General features: G+C 35.1%; 1 protein-coding gene across 1 annotated transcript in view; it reads right to left on the bottom strand.

Annotated features, from left to right (window-relative positions):
* OTOGL (otogelin like) overlaps positions 1-15,448 on the bottom strand; it is a 137,022-nt gene that overhangs the window by 101,864 nt on the left and 19,710 nt on the right. Inside the window, exons 9-15 of the mRNA XM_053895292.1 lie at positions 9,971-10,098; positions 9,500-9,606; positions 4,879-4,985; positions 4,538-4,663; positions 2,839-2,947; positions 1,611-1,657; positions 1,002-1,147 (exon numbers count right to left, since the gene is read on the bottom strand). Coding sequence (XP_053751267.1) covers positions 1,002-1,147; positions 1,611-1,657; positions 2,839-2,947; positions 4,538-4,663; positions 4,879-4,985; positions 9,500-9,606; positions 9,971-10,098 — 770 coding nt within the window. The remainder of the gene's footprint in view (positions 1-1,001; positions 1,148-1,610; positions 1,658-2,838; positions 2,948-4,537; positions 4,664-4,878; positions 4,986-9,499; positions 9,607-9,970; positions 10,099-15,448) is intronic.

Raw genomic sequence — 15,448 nt, forward strand, 5'->3', positions numbered from 1 at the left:
TTGAGTATAAGTAATATAATAAAGTACTTAACATATAATATATAGCCCCATTACCAATAAAATTTGTATTTATATAGTACATTAAGTATACCATATACCTAACTATATTGTACATAGAACATTAAATAAAAATGTTCTCAACAAAGTGCCAATAGTTAAGTTTTTCATAGCACATTATTAATATAGCTCTCCAATACATTTAAGTGGAATACTAAACATAAAAAATTCAATAAGGAAAAGAACAAAGAGAATTGGGATTCTATGTAGAAAATTTATTTGGACTCTGATATACTACAAAAAAAAATCAAGCTGTAGAAAAAGCAAATAAAGTAGTTCAGAATTGTTGTTGGAAATAACCATTTCATACTGGAATAAAACTAGAAAATTAAAGATTTCTGCAAAATGTTGACTACCTGATTTAAAGAGAGGAAAATCTGTGTGTCTTTACAAATAACTGATGTATTTATTTGAAGAAAAGATCTAAAATAAATATTCCAGTATGCTAAGAAATTCATCAAATCTATTTAGAAAACATGAAACTGACTCAGTCCTGTCAAAAATCATCTCCTTAAAATAGTGGTTTCTGAAGTAACCAAAAACTTAGGTCCATTGTGCAGTTATGCATGAAATGTTCAAAAAAAGTATACATATAAATTCCATTTTTTAAGAAAGAAAATATAATTAGATACGTAGTATTTAATCTAAAACATTTGTTTTCATATTTTAATATCTGAAATCAGGATGTGTCATATAAGCAACAGTATAACATAGATTAATTAGCAACATTTTTTCTTTGTCATAGGTAGAATGGTGAAGCATCTTAACAATGATTTTTGCAGAAAATTTACATTACCATTCATATTACCACTATTACCATATTACGTATTACCACTCTTGACCTAGAATGGAGCTTGAGTGAAAGAACAACAACAACAAAACAAAACAAAACAAAATAAAACAAAAACAAAAAAATTCTCCTGGCCATTTTGAGATGTTCCTACCTGTTCACAGTGAGCTTTCTGTAAAGTAATTGTGAATTTATCTTTTCCAGTTCCTTTCACAAGGATGTACTGGCACATTCCAATAAAAGAATAATGTCGACCATCAAACGTTGTAAAATGAGAATCACCCACAACGGAGCATTGTACTATCAAAATAAAAAATAAAAATTAAAAAAAAAAAACAACAAAAAGGAGAAGGAGAGAGAAGAAGGAGAAGGCAGAGAAAGAAATTATGTTTATTTTTTAAAAGCAGGAAGTTGACTAGGGTAAATAATCATTCATCAAAAAGAAATAGATAAAGTGTTTAAAATGTACTCGCCTGACAAACTTACTAGATTATGTTATTAAATTTAATTCAAAATTTATTAAAGGATAGCTCAATGTATTTTTTAGGTTTTGTAATATTTATACTACATCAATAAGTTTTGACCAGTCACCTGCTCAAAGCTATCCTTTGTTCAATTTTCCATTTATCCTCTCAATATCTGAATTTATGGATCATTACATCTCTTGTTATATATGAGATGAACTCATAAACATCATTGCCATGTTCCTCTTCAATTTAAAGAAAATTGAGACATTTTCTTTAAAAACATTTTGAAAGATTACCTGGACAGTCATGCTCAGTGCAGTTCCAAACTCCACCAACACACACACTAAATGAAATTATAAAAATATTAATCTACTGGTATAAAGAAACTGTATTAATGTTTGCATCAATGTATTGATTAATGTACCAATACATACCATGTTTATAGGTTCAGAATAATCTGACTTGAAAAATATATCTGCAAAAGTTCAATTAACTGATAAACTTGGGCTGGGCAGCACCTAAATTATTATTTGTTGTGTGTCATACTTAAAAATCACTAAAGATGACACAAAGGGAATACAGAATAGCCAGGAACGAAAGTACTATGCAAACAGAGAGCTTTTGTTTTATGTCCTTCTCTCATTGCTTAAACTAAATGAAAAAAAAGTCACACACAAAAAAGTATTTACCTATATTAGGAGGGAAATATACATAAAGAGTTAATAAAGTTATTTCATCTACTACAAAACAAGAAAGTTTCTTTTAAGGATCATCAGACATTAAAGAGAGAGAAAAGATGTCCTCTTATGTAACATAAATTCTGCCTTCTGCCATCAAAAAGACTTTTAGGATGGAAGGAGGATAGAAGGATAGAAGCAGAGTCTCTAAAGAGGAGGAGCTTAAATCATTATTTAAGAATATGGTTGCTTATCTACCTGCATGCCAGTTATATCACACTGACAGCAAAGAGACAAGGGCCTGCTGACATTTACACCTGTTCTTTATAAGACTTCCCTGGAGGGACTTCATGCTTACCTAAAATAGTTTTAGTTGCTAATGTAATAAGAAATTCTAAATGTCTCTAATGATGGCCATGTATTGGCAATCTGGAGAGTCACTTTTTAAAGTACTCAGCAGAGAAGGCCAGGATTACCATTATGTTCTAATGGTAAAAATATATGCAGATTACTGGTTACAAATAACAAGAAAATGCAACAGACTCATTACATAGGTTTATGATTTTATGGAATTATCAAGGGAAGTGAGAATTACATCATAAAAGAAATTATAAATGTTCTATATTTTTCTAGCTTTTTTTTTCTGAACTTGCTTTCATATTTAAAATATGAAACTATGTATAGCCCCCTGCCCTACTCCCATCCAGACTTTAAATTAGATGCAAACTGTGTCTTGGAATTTTTGGAAGAAAATAAGTAATAAGTACATTCCTTTAGACATATGTCATGGTGAAGTTGTCAACTAATCAGGTACCCAGAAATAATTGGCTGTATATTAATAACATACCATTCAGTACATTCCTGTTCAATTTTTGAACCAACTGAGTAAGCTAATCCATGAAAACTACACGGGCAATTTTCCAAGGAGATGCAAGTCCCATTTTCCATTATGAGGCCTATTTAAGAAAAATATGTATCAAATTCTCAAAAGAAATAACAAAGAATGTGTTGTTTGACTATAATAACTCAACCAACTTTTATCGAACACCCGCTCACACTAGGTGCTGAAAATATAATTCTTTTTACTTTTAAAGAGGTTACTGACAACCTGGTTCTATCTCAATCAGTAGCTACCTTATAAGGGTCTATTTTAGAAAAAAAATTAAATTAAATTAAATTTAAAATAAGGATCTATTTCAGTAATTTTAAATTTTCTTATCTCATGACTTGCCATCAAAAACTCAAGTTTCACTACACTGAATAAGGGCAACTAGACAGTATTTCCTTGCTTTTGAGGGAAGAAGAGAGAGAAGGAGAGAGAGAACATATATTCTTGGTTTAATTTCTGTTCATCTCAAAGTGAGAGATTTACACTATTGTCACACAGGTAATAAATATCAAGGTAGTGCTACTCAAAGGGCCAGTGAATTGGAACAGCATTTGCTACCTCTCTCAGTAAAGCTTGTTGAGCCATAACGTAAATCAACCGTGTTACCAAGCACGTGTTTCACTCAGCTGACCTTGTTTTGGAGTAAGAATTCCTAGATAAGGAAGCATTGACTTATATTTTGGCACATGGATTTTTATTCTGGTTCAAATTCCTTATTGCATCATTGACTGGTAACAAATGGTACAGGCCTGGCACTGATCTAAAGATTCTACTTTGAGTAGCACTGACAGACCAACAGACTGAGCTTAACAAATCTGATTCCAAGTAGTCCTCACTCATATCAGGTGAGGAAAAACACTTAACATTTCTGGGATTCTATTGTTTTTAATCTGTAAAAATGAAGGGGTTTGAGTAAATCCTCAGTGTTCTTTGTAAAGACCTATCAGTATAGCAGTCATTCCAAATTTGCTTATTTTCTGTATTTTAATTTTTAAAATTTTTTAAAATTTAAATCCAAGTTAGTTAACATATAGTGTAATAATGGTTTCAGGAGTAGAATTTAGTGACTCATCATTTGCATATAACACCCAGTGTTCATCCCAATGAGTGCCCTCCTTAATGCTCATCACCCATTTAGCCCATACAACCAACAAACACCCCTCCAGCAACCCTCAGTTTTTTTCTGGTTTCAAAAGTCTCTTAGGGTTTGCCTCCCTCTGTTTTTATCTTATTTTTCCTTCCCTTCCTCATTCCTAATTTTAAATCTCACCTGTATCACTTGCTATGTTACTTGTAATTTCACATATTAAAACTACGTCAGGACTAAAATCCTATACTGCCAACATATGAAGGCTTTTTTTAACTTGCTTTCACCTTCAAAACATGAAAATATGCACAGTATTAAATATCCTTAAATATCCAAGAGAACAAAAGATTTGCCATGGTTAACTTCAGGACTCCAGATTCCAAATTTCCTGGGAAATTTACATAGTAGAAAAGCTGCCATTCTTCCTAATCACTTCAAGGATCAAATCCTACCAGGGTAGAAAATTGCAACAGCCCTATGTCCTGAGAGAGGACATTATGATATGATTCTTCAATCACTGGATACTAGTTTCCATGAGTACAGACACTGTTTCTCTCATGAAGTGCTTACCATCTGCGCAGTAACATCCATCAAGACAATGGAGATTGCTCCCAAGACACTGTTTCTCAAATGTGCAGGTTGGTGGGCAACAACTGATACAATCCCGATGGACGAAACTGTCATCACATTTATCAGCTAAAATGGGCAAACAGGGGAGCTATAAGTCAAATTTAATCACCTCTCTTTAAAAAAAAATAGTGTTTGGAAAAGTATGCAAGTTTACCACTGTTATTGGGTCAATGACAAATCCTTGTAAATCAGTAGTTTTGAGTCCTAGGGGCAGTTTTGAGTACTAGGATAAACTGGAAATTAACACAAATACACAGGGTTTAGAAAACAAGAAAACATACTACATGCTGGAAAGTCATCTCTCCAGTCTTGAATCGGGTAGCCAGCGTGGGAACAGGCTCTCGCGTACTCGGTGGCTGCACGACAATAGGTTTCATCATCATCAGTTCTGGAAAATGAAAAGACAGAGCCATCCACAGTCACACAGGAAATATTGGCAGAAACCACACCTTTGAGCTCCAGATCTCTAGAAATGTTGCGTACGTGTTGAATATTCTAGTATGAACTGATGTCAGCATGCACATACCATGTACGATTGGGCAGAAAACATATAAGCATGAGATCACAGCTCACAGGGCCTGAGTAAATTGTCTTCATCAAACTATTTCAATAATTTGGCCACTTTGCTTTTGGTTCAAAAGAGTACCTGTACTGGAAAAACTTTCTATTAAAACAATTTTTTTAATGTTTTTATTTATTTTTGAGAGAGAGACAGAGACAGAGACAGTGTGAGCAGGGGAGAGGCAAAGAGAGAGACACAGAATCCAAAGCAGGCTCCAGGCCCTGAACTGTCAGCCCAGAGCCTATTGCGAGGCTTGAACCCACAAACCACAACATCATGACCTGAACCGAAGTTGGACACTTAACCGAATGAGCCACCCAGGTGCCCCCCAAATTTTCTATTTTAATTATGACATTCTGCCCAGAATCTTTTTGTATGTATTGCTTTGCTCCCACACAAAACATCCCAGCCCTTTTGGGAAATAAATATTATTTATTAATAAACATAAATTTATAAATTTACATCCATAAATCCCATTACCATAGATAAAATTCTATCACAACAAAAGCATCAAATATGAAAATTATTTCTAAGATACCATGCTCTTTATAGTCCACATGCTGCAATAAAACCAATACTAATAAAACTGCAGCACTTTTGAAAGATTGAATAAATAGCATTTAACTTAAGATATAAAAGATTTTCAATTCTTTCAAGTTTGAATTACTAAGGCTAGTTACTTTTATAATGTTGCCAAGAGTAAATAATCTCTCACTGTTTTCTTATAATAACCCTGGAAGCTCCCCAGACAAATATCAGAAGTCTGCCAATTCCCCAAACAGATTAACACAGCACCTATAAAATAAGCAAGGTTTACAATAAGGTAGTGGACTTGTTTTTCAATCCAAGTCAAGCTTAAGATTAAATAGTTACACATCTTACAAGATAATGACCTTAAGAATGTTGTATTTTGTGAACCTTCGCATTTTCAGTATCTCTATTGTAGAAGCCACCTGTCTCAAATTGCACTTATCCTGTGCTACTGTAATTGGAGTCATGCAGCTTATCTAGTCCAATTAATTGAGCTTTAGAAGGAAAAGGAGACTGAGCATATAAACTTCAAAAGCTCAGAAAATATTCTAAACCGCCAAACAAGAAAATTCTCTGAAAAACAGGGTAAGCTAAAATTGTTGAATTCCTGTAAAGGTAATAAGTTTCTGATTTACATTAAAATATGTGCATTGTTTCCTACAATTAATAGATGCTTTGAAAATTAAGAAAGTAACTGAATATTGGTTTCCCAACCCAACGCAACTATTATTAAAATAGCTACCATTTATTAAGTATCTGTGTTAACTCTAGGATCCATGCCACGCCCATTATATATGGCATCACACGAAAATTCACAATTGGGCAAGAAAGAAATTATTATTCCAGTGTGCTGAGGGGAAAATGAGCTTATTTGCTCCATTTTGGATGTTAACTTTAATAAGGAAAATGAGCATTAAATAATAATTGTTTCAAATCAATTGACTTTGGCATGACAAAGTTGAAAGCATTCCCTTGCTTCTAGGTTTAGCATTCTAAAAAGCAGAAAGAGGAGGGCATAAGTTCAGATGGCATTTCCTTTGTGGAACTGTGGAAGGCACTCCCTGATAAAACTCAGCAAACCTCTCCACATCTACTGCCCTTCACATTTAGAGCATGTGTCATTGCTGGAGGCCTGTTTCTGCCCCACCAGAATGTGAGTTCCTAGGACAGGGTCCATGTCTAAATGGTTTCTGTTTCTCCAAGATGTGGCACAATGCTCAGCTCAGAATTGATGCTAAGCAAGGTTTGTTGAATTGAATTCAATATACTATCATAATGCAAGCAGGAAATGAATTTGTGTTCAGCAGATTCCCAATGTTCTTCTTGTATAGGATCTTTGTGGTGCCATCCCCTACGGTAAGAAATGAAGAGACTCTCCTTCAGAAAAGAAAGGATGTAGGTAGGTCTAGACCTTAGTGAAGTATTGAGACAAGTAAAAGGCTAACTGGTAGCCTCTCACTACAATTTGTTCAAGGCCCACTTACTTGATTTATAATGCCCTTCTTTTGGTATTACATGACTGCTCTGTCCCCAAACTTGGCCTCTTCACCTCAAACATATCACTGGTGATACCAGTTGATTTCAACAGTAAAAGGCATTTCTCTATCCTGCTATTTTTATTTCCCTGGAGAAAGCAATTGGATTTCAAAACTTAAAGTCTACAGATATCAAAATTTCAAAAGACAAAAATGTTAAATCCTCAATGATGAAATTTCAGATGAAGTGAGTATAACAGAGATTGTATTTTTGTTTTGTTTTGTTGGGGTTTTTTTTGTCTCCAGAGCCTGCTTCTCTTCATTAGAACCCTCAAGTTTTTGCGAAGCATATGGCTGCCCAGTCAAGGACAATATTTCCCATCTGTCTTTGCATCTGTACATGGCTATGTATATGGCCATCTGTACATGGCTATGTTTCTAAGTTCTGACCAAAGGGTTAAAAGTATACATGAAACTTCCAGAACTCTTTCTTAAAAAAGCTGCCAACAGCCCTCTACTTCATTTTCTCCCTTCCTAAGTGCTAAACTATAGACGTGGGAGTGGTAAGCCAGTTCTGGCAGTGAAATTGAGGACAACACCCTAGGCCTTGTGGGATGACATAACAATAGCATCGCTGTGTCACTGGAAAATTCATGGTGTGGACACATGGTATGACCCCAGAATCGCTTACCAACTTGGACCTTTATATGGGAAACATATGTTTCAATTTAATTTATGCCACTGATACTTTGGCAACTGAAGCAACCAAACAATATCCTACCTAGTAAAGGGAAAATGACTTTCCTAGATCTGCCAAAATATTTCATCTCAGTCAACCGGAGAAGTGGATGCTAAAGATGATAATGCCCATGGCAAGTGAAAAGACTACTGGAGAATAGCCAAAGAATGAATCATGGTGGAATAAACACAATTTTTAATTCCATATACACAGCGAGGTTAAAACCATGGACCACCGATAAGATCCACAAAAAAGAGACTGAGAAAAAGAATAGAGATATAACAACACAGCACTTAAATAAAAAATAAAACCGAATAGGGAACAGAATGTGGTCAAATATTAAGTTAGGTCGGTCCCCAATATTTAAGCAGAGAGGGAACTCTTTCAAAACTCCTGCAGTAGTTCATAAATCCCTAAAATTTAGAGGCTATACATATAAATAAAGATAAAACTGTATTCCACTCAAAATTAACAGGCATCCCAAGTAAGTTTCACATCTGAAAAATATCATTATATTCATTATTTTATAGTAATCTCCATTTAATTAAAGTAGAGTAGTTGTAAATAAGACAATTTCATACTACTTCAACTTTCCCTCTTTGTTCTCACCTTTGCTAAACTTAAGCCTCAACAAGCTACAGGCTACAAGATGAGGTGTAAGTGGTTTTACTCAATCAAAAATTAGTCTAGTCTTTTACAACAAGTTCCCATGTATCATTTACACATCTTGAGATTCTTCAAAAAGTACAAATTTATTAAAATATCTTGAGATATTCTTCAACATTCAAGATGAACATTCAAAATCAAATACTCTTGGTAAATTTTTGAAAAACAATAGTAGAAAAGACTACAATAATAGATAATTTAGAGTGGGTTCTACATTGAGGAACATATTATGATGGGTCTCACCAAATTTGTTCCCTAGACAACCATCTAGTCTAGGTATTCTTAACCTGGGAGAAAATGTAAGAGTCGGGTGACCTTGGATGGGGTCAAGATTACATGTGTACTGTCACTAACCTCTAACTGAAATTTGGCATCAATTACTCATATAGACAACACATCACAATGTCCATAGCAATATCTGTGATTTTGTCAACAATATATCTCATACTTCACTTTTTAATGTTTTCATTTCTAATTATAATTGTTGCAGATATCTCAAAATATTTACTGAGATCATGTAAATGGTAGTTATAGTTAGACTTGAAATGTATGTAAAAACATATATCATAAATTCATTTCTTTTACTATTTTGATAACTCCATTTCAATACAGTTTCCTTTGTAATTTTGTGTGTTTGATTTTGTGCATTTCAAAACATTATTTTGAAAGACTCTGTTGGAATCTCTAAACTCTAAAAGCGATCAGTGGAACAAGCAACCTTTTAAAAATGCTTCTTTTTATGCTGCTTATATAAACCATTTAGATTGCATGTATTATCCAGCAAGCTTTTAATAGATGTTAGGCCAGTTTATGTTTTACATTTCCATAATGTTTTGTGAACTGCTGAGACGTCTAAGTTACAGAAGTGGTTTTTGCTTTTCTTTCTGGATAAAGAAATTTTAATTACAAATACTAATTATTTCACTTACTTGCAAAGATCATTAACACAGCTGGCAATATACAAATATGGATCAATATATTCATGGCAGCTCAAGAAAGGAAACTGCAACAATATCTGACACTTGAAGAAGATTGCCTGTGCAGAAAAAGATGGCAGTCGTCAGCACATGTTTAAGGATACGTGGGCACTCACGTTTTTTCTACTGATCTACTTGCAGGTGTCTCTGTTATTACCAGTTAACAGAAGGCAATTTACGCTCATAAGTTTTAACCAACATTTTCCTAACTACATATTTGCACAATGAGTACTGCTCCCATGAAACTCGTTACATTACTCTTTCTGAAATGTCTTCAAGTTGTTCCTGTTGCACTTACATTCCCTCAATTTAACCGTGTTTAAGTATGTAGCATCTGTACCAAAAAATGCTTAATATTCAATATACAAATACAATATGTGTGAATTATATCCAGTGTGCCCAAGCTCTTCACATCACATTTACCTCAAATGCTGGCATTCCACTGGAGCATGGATTTGGAAAATCTGAGGGTGTGGGCACACATTTGCTGTCATCTGGAATTTGCACCGACCAACTATTTGCAAACATAGCAATGTCTTCCGTATAGTCCTCTATTTCACACAAACACAGACACACAAAAATATGTGTGATAGCATCACTTTTCACAAACACAGTTCATCAACATAAACTTCCTGGTCAGAAAGTTAAACTCAGCCACTTTATCATTACCAATGATTGCCAATGATATTAGACTATAACATTACTTTAAGCTCCTGAATCTTGCCTCTGCGTAATGCTGGGGTAGTATCACTTTAGCATAATAACAATACATTGAACAAAGCGTAAGTACCAAATAAAAGTGAGTAACATTGAAGAGCAAAAGCGAACATCATTTGAGCAACAAGAGGAGGGACTGAAAGTGCTCATCTTAATCCTGCTCCACGTTCAGACAAAGAATGAAACTAAAATCTCAAAGGCTTAGCAGAACCAAACACGGTAACATCTCGAAGCTCTAAGACAGCTGTCGGATGGGAACTTTAGGTTCCTCACCACTTAGACTTAAGCTGTCTACCACTGATGACGAGCTTCTGCACCACTAGAGTAAGAAATCTCAAGCCACATATTTGACCGCTCTCTCTCTCTCTCTCTCTCTCAGCATCTTCAAGAGAGGAACAGGTCTGCTTGCTACCACAAAGGGTTCGGGTTATTGTGGGAGGTCATCTACAAGAATACTTCATTCTCTTAGAATAAAATCCTAAACTTTGCTGTGGCCTGGAAGACTTTTATGATCTGGCCCCTGCGCTCCCCTGATTCCCCTCCTCCTACACCAACCCCACCCCCCACACACTCCTCTTGTCCCCTTCTCTCTTATTCCTGCTCAATCTACCCCAGTCACACTGGCCTCACACTGTTCTCCTTTTAAGCTCGTTCCCACTTTGCTCTTGCTTTTGCTCCCCATTCTTCAAAATTCTCTCCAATCTTCCCTCTGCTCTCTCCCTTACTTTATTTAGGTGTCTGTTTAATACGACCTCCTCAGAGACGCCTTCTCTGTCACATGATCTGGATTACCACTGAACACACACTGTTCTATTGCTCTTAATCTCCATTTACAACTTCTTGTTTTCATAGCTGCTATTGCTCCAAAAAATTTATATTTTAACTTGTCTCTATTTATTTTGTCTTCTTCTACATGGAGGGCAACAGTGTGTCAAAGCTTCCCCTTTGTTTAGCATCTGGCATGTAGTAGGTGCTCTAAATACATTTGCCAAATAAGTGAATGAATAAATAAAAGGGGGGTTGCAAAATTTAAATACATTATTAGATTATTATTTCAAGTTTATCTGGCCTACCACATTATCTCTGATACTGTTGAAAATGTTACACACTGAACCAAGCCTGGGCCTGATCTAATATACTTTTTGTTTTTTAAGCAGGAAAAACTGATGTTACTTTTAAGTAAATTTATAGTCACATTTCATTTCAAAGCATCATCATTTTTGAAAAATCTGCAGGGCCAAAAATACTAGCTAAAGTCCCACTGATTTTAATATCTATGCACAAATTTTAATGTAACTAGATAACCTGGACAGTCCCTTAGAGTTCACTTTAATACAGCTTATAACCACATATTTAGCTATTTTTATGACATTACATTAATAGAAGAGTCACGAAAGTTGGTTATTATGAGACCTTAAATCCATATCAATTGGTTTGCTGGAGGCCTGCAAAACTAAATTTAAAATGTTTCATGAAAAATATGCTACAAAGAATCTCTTGTCTGTATTGGAACACTTTCTAAGAGAGAAAATGAGGATTATTAATTACTATGTTGGGAAAAACAAGAGTAAACCAAGGCTTCTATTTTGATGTGTAGCTGCCTATAAACATGAATTATGGAAACAGAATCTCAACTAGACAATCAATTAAAATATTTCTATATCCACAGAAATTCTGAAAAGCCTCATTTCTTTGTGAAGTCATCCCTGAAGAATGAGTAGGACTGCAGGGGAAAATACAATTTTAATCACTGTTAAGAAACTACGCATTCGATGGCATTCAATCAAACCACCACAGTGCCTCTAAAGATTTATCTAATCAGCAAAGGACAGGCTGAGTTTCAAAAAAAAAATACTAGGCATGTTAAAGCTAAATGTAATACAGCTTATCTGCAGACATTTTCTTGCATTATTACAGAATGGGAGAAAATCAGAGGGCAGGTGCTAGTCACATCCTTATCAATTACTGGTGTTAGTTTTTTTAATACTCCACTTTACACTGGGCACCAAATAAAACTTTGTACAAAAAAGCTGAAATCTCTCTTTAGGCTCTTCCTACATACTTTCCAGGGTCCTTCTTGCCTTCTGTCAATTCAGCCATAATTCAGCTCAATTGCCTTCTGTCAGTCTTCTCCCCGCTATAATCTGTGAACACTTTGGTTCAGGCTGCCCCGGGTATCTCACTGAGAGCAACCACTTTATGTTCCAGGTTATCAAAGTCTGTCTGACCCTTAAGTAAGGTCCTAACTGGAGTCTCTCTGCCTCTAGCAAGAGCAGATGCTATTTTTCTATCCTCACCTCTATACCAGTTCCTCAGATGTCCCAGGAGAAGTTGCCCATAGCTGTCTTTTCTAACACTGAGAACTGAATTGAATATTATTTTCTTCATGAAGCTTTGATACAGAAGACAAAGAAATCAATAATGGCCATCCGACTGGTGTGGCCTGAGTCCAAAACCCTACTTCCTAATATAGTCTCAAGATGCCAAGTCTGTGAATCCTCTCATTCTATGTATCCAACAGGATGCAGAATCGCATGTCAAGATGATCTCAACCCTGCACATGTGTATATGGTGCTCGCAGACTTTTGAACACTTTCACTTACATTTTCTCATTTGATCCTCACAGGCTAAGAAGTTCTTGGGGTCATTATTATTATCTTTACACATGAGGAAACTGACACCATGGAACCCTAGTAAATTAGTAAACTAGCCCCAGTGATGCATTATCCATCTCGGGTAAAATGTCTGCATTTTAGCAAGGGCCTCTTAAAGCAATGTTAATCAAACACTTTCCTATTAGCTCCATTCTAGGCTTACTGAGAACACTTGGAGATGATTGTAAATTCACTAAAATGTATTCGGCGTTAACTATGTGGCAGCCACTGCATTAAATATTTTGCATGGATTATCTCATTTAATCCTTGTAACTCTAATGGTATCATTGTACCATTAAACTGAGATGATTTAATATGTGACAAAGCAGGACTTGAATCCCACAATCTGACTCCAGAACTCACACTCTAAGCAGGACTTTCACTGTCTCTTAAAACACAACATATGGGTGAAACTTCTTTATGAATTTTATTATAAAACAAAAAAAGTATGATATACATAGCACTTTTACAGATTAAAAGTCAATTTCTCAAACATTTATCTAAGCCTGGGGTTGGAAGCCAGTCAGATCTGTAAACCAACACTGACAATATCATTTACCAGCTGTGTTACATTGGGCACATCACCTTGTGCCCTCATTGTAAAGTTAAGAAAATACCAACAGTCTTATAGGATGGTGTAAGGGTTGGAAATAATATAGCTACATGCTCCTATTAACTGTTATTGTAAATAGTATCAAGGAATATTATTGTTATTGCTGACAAAACAGCTCCCATTTTTAATGACTCACTGAAATTAGTTTCATGACTTAGAATAAATAAAGATATGTACATCATCATACATGATAAAAAAATTTTTCCAAGTTTTTATTCAACTTTTATAAACTCTGTTCACATTATTATTTTTTTAATTATTATTTGGTAGTCAATGAATTAATTTCTATGAAGACTTGATGCAAAATATCTTTTGTCTAAAAGTAAGTAAGTTTGTCTCAAATGGGTTTGCATTACTAAAATATAAACCCAGAGAAGGGAGGAGTCTTTGTTTTCTTCACTGATGTATCCCAAGCTCCTGTAACAGTGCTTGACACAAAGTAAATACCCAATTAATATTTGTTACATGAGTTAGACTTCTATCTTAATTTAGCAAATTAACTAATTTATGGAGGCATTACAATTCCAGACTTCAAGCTATAATCACCAAGACAGTATGATACTGACACAAAAACAGACACATGGATAAGTGGAACAGAATAGAGAACCCAGAAATGGACCCATAAAAGTCTGGCCAACTAATCATCAACAAAGCAGGAAAGAATAGCCAATGGAAAAAATTCTCTTCAGCAAATGGTGCTGGGAAAACTGGACAGCCACATGCAGAAGAATGAAACTGGACCACTTCCTCACACCATACACAAAAATCAACTCAAAATGGATGAAAGACCTAAATGTAAGACAGGAAACCATCAAAATCCCAGAGAAGAAAACAGGCAACAACCTGTTTGACCTCAGCCACAGCAATTTCTTACTAGACATGTCTCCAGAGGCAAGGGAAACAAAAGCAAATGAACTATTGCAACCTCATCAAGATAAAAAGCTTCTGCACAGAGAAGGAAACAATCAACAAAACTAAAAGGCAACTGATGGGTTGGGAGAAAATATTTGCGAATGACACATCAGATAAAGGGTTAGTATCCAAAATCTATAAAGAATTTATCAAACTCAACACTCAAAAATCAAATAATCTAGTGAAGAAATAGGCAAAAGATATAAACAGACTTTCCCAAAAAAGACATACAGATGGCTAACAGACACAAGAAAAGATGTTCAATATCACTCATTATCAGGGAAATACAAATCAAAACCACAATAAGACACCACTTCACACCAGTCAGAATAGCTAAAATTAGCAACACAGTAAACAACAGATGTTGGTGAGGATATGGGGGAAGGGGAACCCCCTTCACTGTTGGTGGGAATGCCAACTGGTGAGGCCCACCTAGAGAACAGCATAGAGGTTCCTCAAAAAATTAAAAATAAAACTACCCTACAATGCAGCAATTGTACTTATCCAAAGGATACAAAAATGCTGATTCAAAGGAGCATGTTCACCCCAATGTTTATAGCACAGCTATCAACAATAGCCAAATTATGGAAAGAGACCAAATGTACACTGACTGATGAATGGATTAAGAAGAAAGACAAATATCATATGATTTCACTCGTATGCGGAATTTGAGAAACACAACAGATGAACACAGGGGATAGGAAGGAAAAATAAGATAAAAACACAGAGGGAAGCAAACCATAAGAGACTCTTAAATACAGAGAACAAACTGAGGGTTGCTGGAGGGGAGGTGGGCTGGGGGATGGGCTAAGTGGGTGATGGGCATTAGGGAGGGCACTTGTTGAGATGAGCACTGGGTGTTATATGTGAGTGATGAATCACTGGGTTCTGCTTCTGAAACCAATACTACACTGTATGTTAAGTAACTTGAATTTAAATAAATAATTTTTTAAAAATTATTAGGAAATGAAAAAAATGTAAACTACCTTATGGATTTCAAGAATG

The sequence above is a fragment of the Panthera pardus genome, unplaced genomic scaffold (assembly GCF_024362965.1).
Source record: "Panthera pardus isolate Hobbes unplaced genomic scaffold, ASM2436296v1 HiC_scaffold_6, whole genome shotgun sequence".
NCBI classification, from domain to species: domain Eukaryota; kingdom Metazoa; phylum Chordata; class Mammalia; order Carnivora; family Felidae; genus Panthera; species Panthera pardus.